The sequence below is a fragment of the Pelodiscus sinensis genome, chromosome 12, assembly GCF_052426305.1.
Source record: "Pelodiscus sinensis isolate ZL-2025 chromosome 12, ASM5242630v1, whole genome shotgun sequence".
In the NCBI taxonomy this organism is placed as follows: domain Eukaryota; kingdom Metazoa; phylum Chordata; order Testudines; family Trionychidae; genus Pelodiscus; species Pelodiscus sinensis.
The window spans coordinates 4,805,277-4,818,910 of record NC_143063.1 but is presented as its reverse complement, the minus strand read 5'-3'; the positions used below and the strand labels follow the sequence as shown (position 1 = coordinate 4,818,910).

The following is a 13,634-nucleotide window of genomic DNA, read 5'->3' as shown; positions in this document are numbered from 1 at the left end:
AGGCTGGGAGGGCTTGGGCCGGGGAAGCCCCAGGCCGTAAGGCCTGAAGGCAGGGTTGCAGAGGTAGCAGGTCCGCACCCTTTGCCAGGGAGGAGTGGCCAGGAGGGACTGCAGTCTGCCCAGAAACGGGCTAGAGAGAGGGACTGGCAGCGGCCAGCTGAGGTCTGGAGAGTGCAAGGGAACTGGGTGTTCCTGGGGGGAGCTGGGTGCTCTCCAGTCCCCATGGCCCAGGGTGGGAGGCTTCAGGAACGTCTGTGAAGTGCTGGGGGATCATGAGCTGGGAGATGTGTCACATTACCGAATTGGAGGGAAGCAGCCAGATCGCTGCTGCACCCCTAGGTGGGGGTGTTGGCCCCAGAAATCTGTATGAAAGGGAGCCATGTGGGGTATTGAATGGGAGCTTGTTGTTTTCTGATCCTGTGTACACTGTTTATGTGAGTATATAATGTCTGTGTGTGTAGATCTGTAATCTGTGTGGAAACTGAAGGTTTCCCTGCATGTGGTTAAGCATTGGGCAGGGCCGAGCCTGTGGACATGCTAAGCCCTGTGGAACAATGGTTCTCAATGGGCCAAAGACACACCCAAAGAATGGGGGCTGTCCTGAGAGCAGCCAGCAGGGAACACAGAGAGGCTGAGGACCAGGTGACCTGCTACATACTAGAAGAGGCCAGGAAGGAGTATAAAGAGGCCATGTAGTCGATGCCATTTTGGTTCTCAGCTCAGCACTTCATCCCAGAGGCAACATTGCAGGGATTGAAGAGCCCGGAAGACCTGTGAACCCATCCTGATCGTAGGATGTGCAATAAGAACTTTTAAACCAGCAGCTGCAACATCTCTGCTAGAGCCTGCATCGAGGACTGGGAGATTCGGTGCATGTAACTTACTGTACTTTAATAACCTTACTCTCAGGCTTTTCTTTCCTGTAATAATAAACCTTTAGATATAGATTCTAAAGGATTGGCCCAGCGTGATTTGTGGGTAAGGTCCAGAGGGTAAATTGACCAGGGATCTGTGGCTGGTTTCTTGGAACCGGACAGAACTTGTTCGGGGTAGGTGGGATTGGGTGCTAGGACCCCCCACCTGTGTATAGGCCCGGGGCCATCTGGGGCACGGATATTGCTGGGGTGTCAGAGGGGTTTTGCTCGGGAGGCTTCAGGCAGGCAGCTGAAGTGCTCTGTGAGACTGGTTCGTGGCCTGTTTGGAGAGGTCACCAGTCGGGGGCTGTAAGAGGCCCCGGATTCGAGCAATTCGCCCTGAGCGGACGCCCTCAGCTGTGCCCAGACACGGCCCGGTCTGTCACAAGATGTCACCCTCCACCCATCCCCCACACGCATGGTCAGCTGTCTAGCCCAGGACTCCTGGGTTCTTGTGTGGCTCAGGCCGGGAGGGAGCTGTCCAGGGGCTGCAGGAGGGAGCTGCCTGTCCTATGGCCAGAGGCTGCGTTGCCCACGCTCACGGCTGCTCACAGCTTGTTTCAGGATACAGCTGCTGAGAGGTTCCTGAGGAGACAGGCCGGGCGGGTCCCCAGGCAGAGAGCTGCCCCCCCACCTCCCTGGGGCAGAAGCGTCCCCACGTCGCGCAGGAGCTGCTGTGCCTGGCATTGCTGGGCCTCTGCCCTGCTGAGACAATAGCTTCTGCAGATACAGTCAGCAATGCCTATTAATCCGTTTCTGCCTAACGCGGGATTTGTGTTTAAGACAACACAGCACAAGGCAGCAATAAGACAAACCCCACAAGACAAACAACATCAAACACAATCTTTGTCGCGACAGAGGAATTCACAGCAACGCAGGGTCTACAGCAAAGATACATTTATTAGCCCAGGAGTTCAGATAATTTCCCCGCGCCGCATATCCTCCATCCCCGGCCGCGCCCCCGAGGCTGCCCCCAGCCAGAACAAGTACCGCTACCCCTGCCCTGTGCCCCCTGCCGCACCTAACAAAGGTCATTCTGCACCTGAGAGGGAACGTGGCCCCGTAGCGCCGCCCCGAGAGTGGGTTTGACCGATGGGCCGGATCCTAACTGGCTCCCACCCTAACCCCTTTGCGGCATCGTGCGTGGGAGTCAGCCCTGTCTAAGCGGAGCGCGCCGTGACTGCGGGTCTGTCCCCAGTGACTGGTGTAACGCAGCCAGGCTGGGAGTTGTCCCTCCGACGGGGGTCAGAGTGTCCCATTGGGAAGTGGGTCACAGGACCCCTCTGAGGACTCCTCTCCCGCCCTCCACCAGTCACTGGGGCCCCTGCCCGTAGGACCAGTGAGGGAGGGGACTGCACCACATGGGGGAAGTGCCACGGTCTGGGGCCCTGCCTGCAAGAGGGTCCTGTAACCCCTCCAAGGAGTCTCTCCACCGTCCCCTCCCTACCAGTGAGGGTCACCCCCTCCCCCATGCCAGCTCGGAAGGGAAACGTGCACCAGTCAGAGGTGCAGCCCGAAGGGCCAGGCGCTGAGTTGTGGAAAGACGTCCAGGGAGTGAGACGGGATCTTCCTCGCACTGTTGCGCTGGGGCGTCCAGGGCGATGGTGCCGGCCGGCTGCTCAGCTCCAGAGATGGAGGCTTCTGGCCTAGGCTGTCGGGCACTGGCTGCTGTGACTGGTGCACGTTTCCCTTCTGAGCTGGCCTGAGGCGGGGGGGAGGGGGTGACCCTCACTGGTAGGGAGGGGACGGTGGAGAGACTCCTTGGAGGGGTCACAGGACCCTCTTGCGGGCAGGGCCCCAGACCGCGGCACTTCCCCCATGTGGGGCAGTCCCCTCCCTCGCTGGTCCTACGGGCAGGGACCACAGTGACTGGTGGAGGGCGGGAGAGGAGTCCTCAGAGGGGTCTCCTGACCCACTTCCAGATGGGTCCCTGCCCCGCACCCGTCACCAATCGGTGAAATCCATTCCCGAGGCAGATCCACGGGGATAAAACCACAAGAGGGTCCAAGACCCCTCCAAGAATTCCCCACGTGGCCTTCTGAGATGGGGGAGGGGTGAAACCCGCCCCAGTTGGCAGAGGGCTCTGTGGGGTTTCTTGGAGGGTCAGAGGAGTCTCTTGTGGCCGGGGCACCTGACCAGAGCACTTCTGTGCTTGGGCACGTCCCCTCCCTCCAGGGCCTCTACCCGCCTGGCAGAGAGCAGTGGGAGGCATGGGCAGCGGGCGAACGGCTGACGAGGGAAGGCAAACCTCAGCCCCCCCCTTTCTTCCTAAGGCTCCGCCCCCCCAAGCCCACCAGGCTACTGCCCCTGCCCTGCCCTGCCCTGCCCTGCCCTCTCCTCCCCACACTGGTGGCTGCCCAGCCCCATATTTCTACCCTCCCACACCAGCCCTCAGGCTGCCCGGTGCCCTGGCATCCCCGCAAGCCCCAGAGCAGCCGGGCAGCCTCAGCTTCCCACCCCAGTCCCAGAATGCTGGGCAGCCCCAGCCCCTCCCCCACCGCGGACCCCAGAACGCGCAACCCCATCCCCTCCCCCACAGCGGACCCCACAATGCGCAACCCCAACCCCTCCCCCACCGCGGACCCCAGAACGCGCAACCTCAACCCCTCCCCCACCGCGGACCCCAGAACGTGAAACCCCAACCCCTCCCCCACCGCGGACCCCAGAACGCGCGCTGTCCCAGTGCCCCCCAGGAGAGTGGTCCCACGCTGGTCTTTGTGGGAAGGCAGACGAACGACGAGAGAGACCCACCCAGATGGGCGAGAGGCCGGTGGGAAGGGCCCGGAGATGGGTGGGTCTGATGGTGACTCACAAGCCATGTCCTGGGGTGTCGGGCAGGACAAATGTTGGGGAACAAGCAAAAGTCCAGGACAGCTGCAAGTCTCTGGGCCAGGAGCGGATCCTCGGTTCTTGTGGACGCGCCGCAGGGCCGGGGAGGGGCTTGGCGTCCTCTGGCCTGTGGGTTGAACGGCTCCTGGTCCCGGTCGCGGCTGGTTCCCCGTCACGTGCAGCTCTGCCCCTTCCGGATCCTTGTGGTGTCCCAGCTGCTTGGTCTCCCGGCCAGGCCGGGGAGCGGTGGGCTCAGCCGGTGTCTGTCAGAGGAGACAGGGCAGGAGCACAGATGAGAAGGACACAATTGTCAAGGGGGAGAATCTGGACCAGGGCAGGTTCCCCTTCCTCCCCCTTTGCCATTTCCCTGAGAGCCGGCATCCCTGAGAGAGCCCAGCCCCTCCCCCGGCCGGTGCTCCCCTGGGGCTGGCGATGGCCGAAGGGAGACCTGGAGAATCCCCCTCTCTCCGTGCGCTGCTGACGGAGGGGATCCCATGGAGAAGCTGTGGCTGGGGGGCTGGGCCATCGCGCATGGAACCCAAAATTGCGGGGGGGGTCGTCTGGGGCAGGGCCGTGGTAGGAACAATTTCCCTCAGCTCCAGCCCCCACGCGAGCGGCCCCCGGTGACTCCAGGACACCGCGTCGCTCCTGCCACCCCTCACGGCCCCTCTCGCCCCACGGAACCTGCCTCCCCGCTCCAAAGAGCTGCTCCCGTCTGTGGTACCTACCGTGGCAGGAGGAAGAGTCCTTCTGTGTTGGTGCCGCTCTCAAGTCGTAAGAAGCACCCAACACGCGGCTCGCAAGCTTCTGCAGCCATTGCCGATGTTCCTTCAGGATGAGCCACGTGTTCCTGTCCGATTTTAAAGGCTGTTGCTGAAAAGCTGAAACAAAGAGGAAACAGGTTGGAAACCCCACAGAGCTGCTGTAACTGATGCCTGGGAAACCTCTGCTTCCCAATGGCCTTTGCCCCGGGAACACGACAACAACCGTGACTCTGACATTCAGGCGCCCATCCGCAGAAAGGGTTTAGGCTCCTCACTTCTACTGAACCCTTTGTGCATTTGTGCCGCCTTCAGTGCTCCAGAGGTGGCAGGGAAAGGAGTTCCCAGGGGGCCTGGCAGGATACCGTAGGAGCTAAGAATCAATCTCTGGGTGAAGGTCCTTGGGGAGGAGACAATGCAAACTTTTCTGACAGGGTAAGAATCCTTCTCCTCCTACTAATACCTCGTCATAGTGAGGGTCCTTTTCCATTCTGGCCAGCTGTCCTTGAGGGCCTTTCTGTTCTTACCCCCATTTCACGGATGGGGAAGGTGAGGCACAGAGTTGCTCCTGGTGGCTCAAAGCTCCCGACTCCCATTCTTATGTCCTACCAGCAAGACCACTCTTCTCCCTTCAGCACTGTCCTCAGACCCAGAGGGACACTGTGACATCTGTTTTCAGGCCTCATACTGCCCACAGATGCCCAAACGCCCAGAGGTATTTCCTTACCTTCACACAGGCGGGTGACACCAGCTGCAGTCACTCTTTTTGACAACAGGTCACAGTAATGGTGGATGGTTTCTCCTACACAGACAAGGAATAGAATGGAGCTCACACTGTTTCAGTGTCATCCCTGCAAATTACTAAAGAGTCAGCCATTCCCGTAAGACAGCCCTTGGGAAATTCAAGACAGTCCTTCAGTGTGATGCAAAACACAATGGAGAAAGCATCCGACCCCAGGAATCACTGAAAGGCCGAGTGGCGAAGGAGATTGAACTCAAAGGGGAGGTGCACACGGTTAAGCCTGCCATTAATCACCATTGAATTTTTTAATGGTTCCCATATTTCTTCAAACAAGAGTGCAAATCTGAGCAGTAAAACAGAGAACTTTGGAATTCAAAGGGACCTTGAGACGCCATCAGGTCCGGCCCCCTGCCCGCGCAGCAGGACCAAGCACCATCCCTGACAGATTTGCCCCAGATTCCTAAACCGTCCCCTCAAAGACTGACTCATAACCCTGGGTTCAGTAAGACAATGCTCGAAGCACTGAGCTCTCCCTCCCCCGTAATGTTCATTGAGAGCTCGGAGCAGCATTTCACGCCGTCTCAGAGGGCACACCGGGTGCAATTCTTTTAGACAACTTGACTTCTAGTCATTTAGGAAAGAGCACGTGATACTCCTTACCTGGGCAAGCTGCAGACCGAGCAGCAGTACGCCAGGGACGGGAGGAACGAAATCACACACCCAAACACAATAGCACTGATATTTTATTCAACTAACTCGTCTATGTTCCATCCATGTTTCACAGCTGCAGTTGCAGCAGGCGCCTGAGGTGCTGGCTGATGCTTGTCCTGAAACCCCTTTTTGTCCATGTGCAGATTTTATTAACTCTAACAGCCCTGGAACAGCTCCCGGGGGCTGCTTTGCTTACCGATGAACAGGGCTGCAGAATGTCTGATGGACGCCTGGGAGCTTTCCAGATACTCTAAGGCCTGGAACAGGAACCTGGGGAAGTTCCTCTTGTAATTCTTCATCTAGGAGCAGAGCAGGAGACATGCTCAGAGCAGACAAAGTGATCGACCTACAGCTGACAGGCCAGGGTCGCTGAAGCACAGAGGGAAGCCAGGGCAAGAGCCAGTAGGAGCCCAGATGTCCGGAGTCGGGCCCTTGGGGAAGAGCATTTCCAAGCTGGGCACAGGCAGAGGGGCAGGAGCCCACGGGCAGGAGGCAGGCGCAGCGCTAAGTTTGGGAGATGGGGGCAGTGGAAAGGGTGGGATTGGAAAACAACTGAGGAAATGCCGAGCCCCTCTGGGGGGGCTGCCTCTGCTCCCTGCGTGACGAGCCGGGGAGAATCCCCCTGGGCACTCGGGGTGGGGGTAGAAAGGTCTCCCTGAGCTCCCCGGTCACCGCTCCCCGGGCCCACAGAATTCACCTACCAGGCACTTCCTGACGCCGGGCAAGAGCCGCGAGGAGCCATCCCAGGCCAGGCAGCAGAAGAGACTCTTGAGATGGGCCCAGCCGAGGAACACGGCGCAGCGGAAGAGCGTCGCTTTGCAGCTCTGCAGCACGAGGGGAGAGCGAGAGGGGCCTCGCTGAGAGAGGGAGCGTCTGGGGCGCGTCCCCTCCTCCCTGCTCCTTGGGCTCCTGCTCTGCCTGCCTGGGGAGCCTCCTGCCCCTTGTTCTGCAGGGGACGCTGCTCGGGGGGGGGCTGAGCATTGGCTGGCGAGAGCCAGAAGGGATCTCCACAGCTCGGCCCTTCTGCGTAGAGACGGCAGCGCCGGAGCTCCAGGATCCCAGAGAGTCAGAGCCAAGGGGCCCCCTCAGGCCTCCCTGCACGTCCCCAATGGCCCTGGCTGGGCAGGGGCTCTGGAGAGGGGTGGGGCCCGGGGGACTCTGGCGCTTTGCTCTCCGGGACATACCGAGGGGGCACTTACCAGGATCACTCTCTGCTCCTCGTCTGCCAGGTGGAGCAGCAGCGGGAGCAGGCAGCGGGTGAGTTCCTGCCGCACGCGGGGTCTGTCCGGGCCCTTCACCCCGCCCAGCATGGTGCCCAGCAGTGAGATGGCGGCTGAGCGGACATTGCCCCTCTCCTGGTAAGGACACGCGGGGCGGGGAAGCCCGTGAGAGCCAGGCCGTGTCCCAGGGTCAGGGGCCTGACGGCCGCAAATCGCACACGGCTCCAGCACCCCGACCGGGACCCGCCCTGGCCCGCGGAAGCCGCAACCACCAGGCAGCCCCACAGACACTGTGCGCTGGCCAGGGCTGAGACCCAGAGGTCCATGGTGCAATGTGTGTGGAGAGCTTCCTGCACCCAGCCCCCCAGCCGCCTGGAGTCCAGAGAGGGGCCAATCTCTCCATGTTCTTCTCCCCCGTCCGCCCGGCCTGGAGAGACCCAGCCCACCCCTGTGCAGTGCCAGGCAGGGGAGCCACTGAGCATGGGGGGGCTGAAGGGTGGAAAGGGGCAAGTTACGAGGAATCTCCATCCTCACCTCATTCCTGCTGCACTTCCCGGGTCCCTCCGTCCCCGTCCCTCTTCCCCATCCCTCCCCTCCCCTCCCCTCCCCTCTCCTCCCATCGCCCCTTCCCTGCTTCCTTCCCCAGCAAGGCCTGAGGGGGCTGAGGGAAGGCCCAGGTCCCTGGCCACAGAGGCTGCTCTGGCCTCCCCTCCCGGGGCACTGGGACCTGAGGCTCCCGCCTGCCTCCTTGGGGCTCGGGGAGGGGCTGGGCACAGGAGGGTGGGAGGGGAGGCTGCAGCAGGGCTGGGAGCTTGGCGCCCCCATTTCCCAGAAGGGCTCTGCCAGGGAGGGGGCTGAGTAGGAGACTCCCCACCCTTGGCAGGGGCCCCCTTGGGTGCTGTGTGGCTGGCCTGGGGGGCGGGGATGGGCTGGGCAGGGTCATACCAGGACATCAGGGGAGGGGGAATGTGCTTCTCCGGGGTCCCGGCCTTACGTGGTCAATGAGCGGGCGCAGGCCGACTGCCATGTCCTGGGAGATGGAGCCAAGCCCCTCCCCGGCGAGCAGGTAGCTGGCGTCTGCCGCGTCCTTCAGGGCCTCCAGGACAGTCCATGCGTTCCTGGCGCAGAACATGGCGATGGTCCCTGGCAGCTGGGCCCGTAACAACTGCCCCTGCAGGAAGGCAGAAGGCAGCTCACGCCTGGCCTGGGACAGAGCCTGGGCAGGGGCTGGACCATCCCCCCATCGGCCAGCCCCCAGCGGGGGAGAAAGTCGTTCTCCTGCCGCTCTGGCAGGTGCTTTGCACCCCTGGCCCTTGGGCAGAGTCGCCCTGTCGCCTGCCTGGAGCCGCTCCAGGCCCCGCCCCCCGAGCTCTGACCCCGCCCCCCGACTCGTCTGTCCTTGCCCAGCTTGGGCTTGTTGTCAGCCGACACTCTCCCCCCATTGCCCTGAGCGACGCCCTGAGTCTCCTTCCCCTCCCCCACTGCCTCCACCGACCATGCTCTGCCGCACCAGGGAGCAGGGACACCTCACGCCTGGCTTGCTCAGCAACGGCATAGAACAGGGGTTGCAACAGTGATGTGTCTGTTATCTCCCAGTGCAGCAACGTCTCACCTGGGCAAGCCCTGCCCCTCACCTTCTCTGGCTGGAAGATGATACTGCCCAGGCCCTGCAGACAGAGCCTCCGTATCTCCGGATTGGGATCTTTGGTCCATTCCATCAGCTGTTCCTGGAGCTCCGATCTGGTGACTGTGGTGAGGATGGAAGGACTCCGGAGAAACTGGAAAGAGAAAATCAACATCAGCTGCAGGAGCAGAAATCTGCCTCTCGGTCTGTTCGTGCGCCAGCATCTTTGCCAGCTGGTCACTTCCTGCCACACAAAATCCCTGGGGGTAAGGAGCCAGCGGCTGGTGTTTGAGATGGTCCATTCCCAGAGGGGCGACTAATGCACAAGCCCCTAATGAAGCCCAGGGAAAGGGGAATCTCTGGGCATCGCAGCGTGTCCTGGAGCGAGCCGTGGCAGAAGAAAATGAAACCCCAGGCAAAGGCGAGGAGAGAGGCCCGGCCTCAGGGCGCTGGAGAAACATCTTCTCTTGTCACATGGTCCCACGGAGGCACATCCAGCCAGGAGCAATCTCACCCTGCCCCCCACCACTCTGCCCGGCCCCACTTGGATCCACGTGGGCAGAGGAGCCGGCTGGCTGTCGCGTTGCCGACCTGCTGGCGATGGGCCCCGGTGCCTGCCTGCCTGCCTGGGACGGGACTGAGCTGCTAGGCACAAGCCCACATGTGCCTGGCGGCTCCGGAATCTCACCTCGGTGCAGAAAGTCAGGGCGATATTTCTCTGGGGCTGCTCCTCCTGACTCTGCATGAGGGCGATGGCCTCTCTGAGCACCGCAGGGAGCTGTGGGGTCTGGTGCTCCACCATGGCCCTGGAACAGGACAGAGAAAATGCCCGGAGTTACCAAGGGGAGAGAGCGTCGCTCTCCCATGGCGGGGCTGAGAGGGCCAGCGGGGGCTGTGGAGGGTCTCCCACTGAGCTGCCATTGCCCAGACTCTACCTTGCGATCAAGCCCACACCTTGGGAGAAGCGCTGGCGGGAGGCCATCATGTCCCAGCCCTGCTGCAACTGGATACTGGCAAATTCCTTCCAGTATCTGGGCATGGAGAAAAGGGTCTTCACGGCCTCCAGGGAGGTGCTAGAGGCAATAAAAAGTCCGGGTGTCAGAACTCGACCCCAGCCCCATGCAGCGCAAACCGCACAAGGCCTGGGTCACCCGGCGTGGTCAGCAGCAGCCGGCCTCCCCCGGGATGGACCCAGCACCGTGTGAGGGCACGGCCCTGCCCAACGGGCCCTGGCCATGCCACAGACTCATCGAGTTTCTAGCCAGGTGGTTCCCTGGTTGTCCCCGTGGAATCAGCGTCACGGGCCCCTCCTCGTCCTGCCTGCCTGTGACATGGCCCCCCTGCCGGTCTTGTGCACTCTGTGTGTGCTCTGGCCATGCTGTCCTGGGGTGGGGTCTTGTGGGACAGAGGCCCAGCGGGCTAAACAGGCACGGAGAAAAGCCCTGACCCCTCGGCCGGGAGCACATGGGGACGTGCCGACGGGGCCCCTGGACTGTGGTCGGAGTCAGAGGAGCAAGTGTGGCTCACACGCACACGGGCGCCCAGCACCGCTCCCTCCACACGGACCTGCCCAGAGCTGCCCCTGGGCTGTAGGGACACGCACAGCAGAGGGCCAGGCAGGTCCCACAGGGGCTGAGCAGAACAAATCTGTTCTTCCCCTTCCTTTCCGCCGTTACCTCAAGGGGCTGAGGCGGCTGGATCCCTCCGGGCTGGATGTCTTCTGGGCCCTCCAAGTCCCTGGCAGGCACAGGTCCAGCACGTACTGCACCTGCCTGACGCAGACGAGGAGGAGCTGGGGAAACATTTCCAGGATGGCTTCTCGGTATCCCCAGAGGAAAAAGATCTCGTACAGCGTGTCCATTGCCTGGAGAGAGGAGACAGAAATGTCACTGAGCTGTCCCCACCTGCCCATCCGCTCCCATGGCTTTGGCTGTCATCCTGCTTCCATTTTCCATTTCCTTGCGGCTTATGAGGAAGGAGGGTGAGATCCTCTGGAGGGAAGGGAGATGTGATGGCCCCTGAACCGTCTCCTGTTCTAGAATGGACGCAGATGGGAACCTCCTGGAAAGGTGGGAAGAGTCCGGGTGACGTTATTTCCCGTTCTCTGTCTTCATGGCCTAGCCCCGCCCTTCAGCTTGCCAGACATGACCGGGGGGGCATCACTGCCCCTCTGCCGCCTGAGTAACTCCAGCGCCACAAGCAGCAGGGAGCCGGGGCGATGCCGGGAGGTCGAAGCGGTGTCGGTGCAGACCCCACGTTGCTCCCGGCAACTGGCTTTCCATCACATCCTGGGTTTCAGGTCCTCGTTTTCGCTCCCCCGTCGTACTGGGCTGCTTGTGCCTTCTGGGCTAATGCTCATGAGGAAGGTCCTTGCTGATCTGAAACCGGGATCCCTGGGTCCGGCTCTGGGGTTGACCATCTGTCCGGCTCGTGCCTGTCACTTGCTCCCAGGCCTTCCGAAGGTTGGATCGCTCCTTTGCTCTTCCACGAAATCCCCCCAAGATCCCAAACTACTTGACCTGGGTCTATGGGAACTTCTGTCGGGTCAGTTCCGATCCTCGTGACCCAGTTGTAGGGACCCCGGACGTGCTGCTTGTGTCACTCTCTCGGATGCTCCGGCTTCGGGTCTGGCTTCCCTGGCTCCTCTGCCACCATGTAGTCCTCAGTAGGGAGACAGTTTGGCTACGTCTAGACTACATCCCTTTTTCGTAAAAGGGATGTAAATTAGACGTATCGCAATTGCTAATGAAGTGGGGATTTAACTCTCTCCCGTTTCATTAGCATAAAAATGGCTGCCGCTTTTTTTCCGCACGGAGCTTTGTCGGAAAAAAGCGCCAGTCTAGACGCTGATCTTGTGGAAAATAAAGCCTTTTCCGAAAGATCCCTTATCCCTCTATGACAGAGGACTCCTTGGGGTGCTTCCCAGTGTGCTGGCAAAGCCACTGACACTTTCCTCTTGGCTCTATGGGGTTTCTCACCACCCCGTCCTCTGGGCCAGATCTCCTGGTCTCGCCCAGCCAAGGCACAGGAGCCCTCCCTCCCATCCACCCAAGAGCAATACAGACACTGAATCCCTGCGGGTCTGAGGAGAGTGCAGTTTCAGGCACAGCTTCTGGGAACCCAACCCCCAAATAAATTGTTCCCGCGAGCCCCCTTTAACAGTGAAAGGAGGATGGACACACTGATTGCTCCCCAGGTCACAATTGTTCACACAACGCTTGCTAGTAAATAAAAGTGAGTTTATTAAGTACACGCCGTGGGATTTAAGTGGTTGCAGGTGAGAAAGGGCAGAGCAAAGTGAATTGCAAATAACGAGAAGCACATCGGTCATTCTCACACACTCGAGCTTCTTACAAACTCACCCTCCAAATGTTCTTATTTCAGAAAAACTGGGGTATTTTTCTTTATTTTTCGTTTCTGTTTGAATTGCTCTGTGTGAATCTCTGCTTCCCCTCTGAAAACTGTTCCTAGAGATTTTCTCTGTGTTTTCATTTGTTTTCCGTACTTGCTCTGTCACAGCGCGCAACCAAGTCTGTGTTATCCAGTGTAGCTTTTCTTTGGTAAAAAAAATCACTTTTTTCAGGTCAATATTTGCTTCTTGTGTCCTGGAAGGTCAGCAGCTCTGTCTGTGTCTCTGTCAGTTAGTAAATCTTTGACCCTGGGGAGTTCTGGAAGCAGAGCCTGTAGAGACAACTTTTTCTTTCCGGCCTCCAAATTCTGCACTCCGAGCGGGGATCAGCCCCTGACACGGAGTGTCCCATCTCTGCACTAGAGCTGCAGAGGTGCAGCCTGGCTACCTGGCTGAGACAGTCCTACCCCACAGGCCTGCTGGGCAGGCGCCAGCTGGAGGTGGCTAGAAAGGCCGGTGGCGAGCTCAGTCAGGGCTGACGGACGGGGACGGAGGTGCTGCTGGGGCTCCTGAGGAGCAGCGCAGGGGCACCCAGACGCCATCGCCAGTCAGCAGGGAACCGCAGCAGATGCCCCAGTTTGGAGGAAAGGGACGGCGCAGACAACAAGAGAGGAGCTAGCAGAAAGCAGCTCAGGCGGGGAGTTGAACCCCAGGTGCTCGGCGAGTTTCTACTTGATTCCCCCAGAGCTAGTGGTGCCCCCTCCAATGCTGACAAGGTGCTGGACTGGGACCTGGTGGAGAGGGCGCCCTGGGTCCCCTACCTCTCCGCACCAATCCCACTAGGAGTTATTGCCTCCGGCTGCTAGGCCGCACTGCCCTGTGTGAAGGGAGCTGCAGTGCTGATTGGAGCATCGTGGTGCATGCGGGGTTGACCACGAAGTGAGGGGCCTCAGAGGCCGGACACCCCCTCCGGAGGGGAGCAGGGGGGCTCTCCCCGTGACACAACTGTGTGCCCAGTGTGCAGTGGGGCCATTGCCTGACACTAAGAGGGGTTGAAGCCCCCTTCCCCCCCACAGATGCAGCATCCTCCCTGTAGTGGTGAGTTCCCTGCGGGACAGCTCCAGTGTCACTTACAGCCAGAGACACGCTGCGGCTCCTCTCCTCCCGGTGGCTCTTCCGGAGCGCGTCCAGCAGCTGCTGCAGCACCTGCCGGGGGAGCTGTGGTTCTTCCCCCACGGCCTTCCACAGCTCCCTGGCACCTCTGCAAGGTCAGAAACCAAAATCAGAGCCTCCCTGCTTGGCCCCCTCCTGCCTCCCCAGGGAGAGGCTGGGAAGGGGGCGGGAAAGGGGCTCTCAAAAGAGACCCTGGGGGGCAGGGAAGCTGAGGCAGGAGAGTTCCTTCCACAAGCTCTGCATTTATTCCCTTCCCTTAGCAGCCGTCCCCTCAGGAGCTGGGCCTGGGCCTGGGCATCTTCTCTTAGGAG

The 13,634-nt window shown here is 60.6% G+C and overlaps 1 protein-coding gene across 1 annotated transcript in view; it reads right to left on the bottom strand.

Moving 5' to 3' along the window:
* LOC149523691 (maestro heat-like repeat family member 5) overlaps positions 1–13,571 on the bottom strand; it is a 64,878-nt gene extending 51,307 nt beyond the window's left edge. Inside the window, exons 1-8 of the mRNA XM_089781612.1 lie at positions 13,285–13,571; positions 10,478–10,665; positions 9,737–9,874; positions 9,490–9,607; positions 8,812–8,955; positions 8,172–8,348; positions 7,157–7,312; positions 6,659–6,781 (exon numbers count right to left, since the gene is read on the bottom strand). Coding sequence (XP_089637738.1) covers positions 6,659–6,781; positions 7,157–7,312; positions 8,172–8,348; positions 8,812–8,955; positions 9,490–9,607; positions 9,737–9,874; positions 10,478–10,662 — 1,041 coding nt within the window. The 5' untranslated portion in view covers positions 10,663–10,665; positions 13,285–13,571. The remainder of the gene's footprint in view (positions 1–6,658; positions 6,782–7,156; positions 7,313–8,171; positions 8,349–8,811; positions 8,956–9,489; positions 9,608–9,736; positions 9,875–10,477; positions 10,666–13,284) is intronic.
* Between the last annotated feature and the right edge of the window lie 63 nt (positions 13,572–13,634).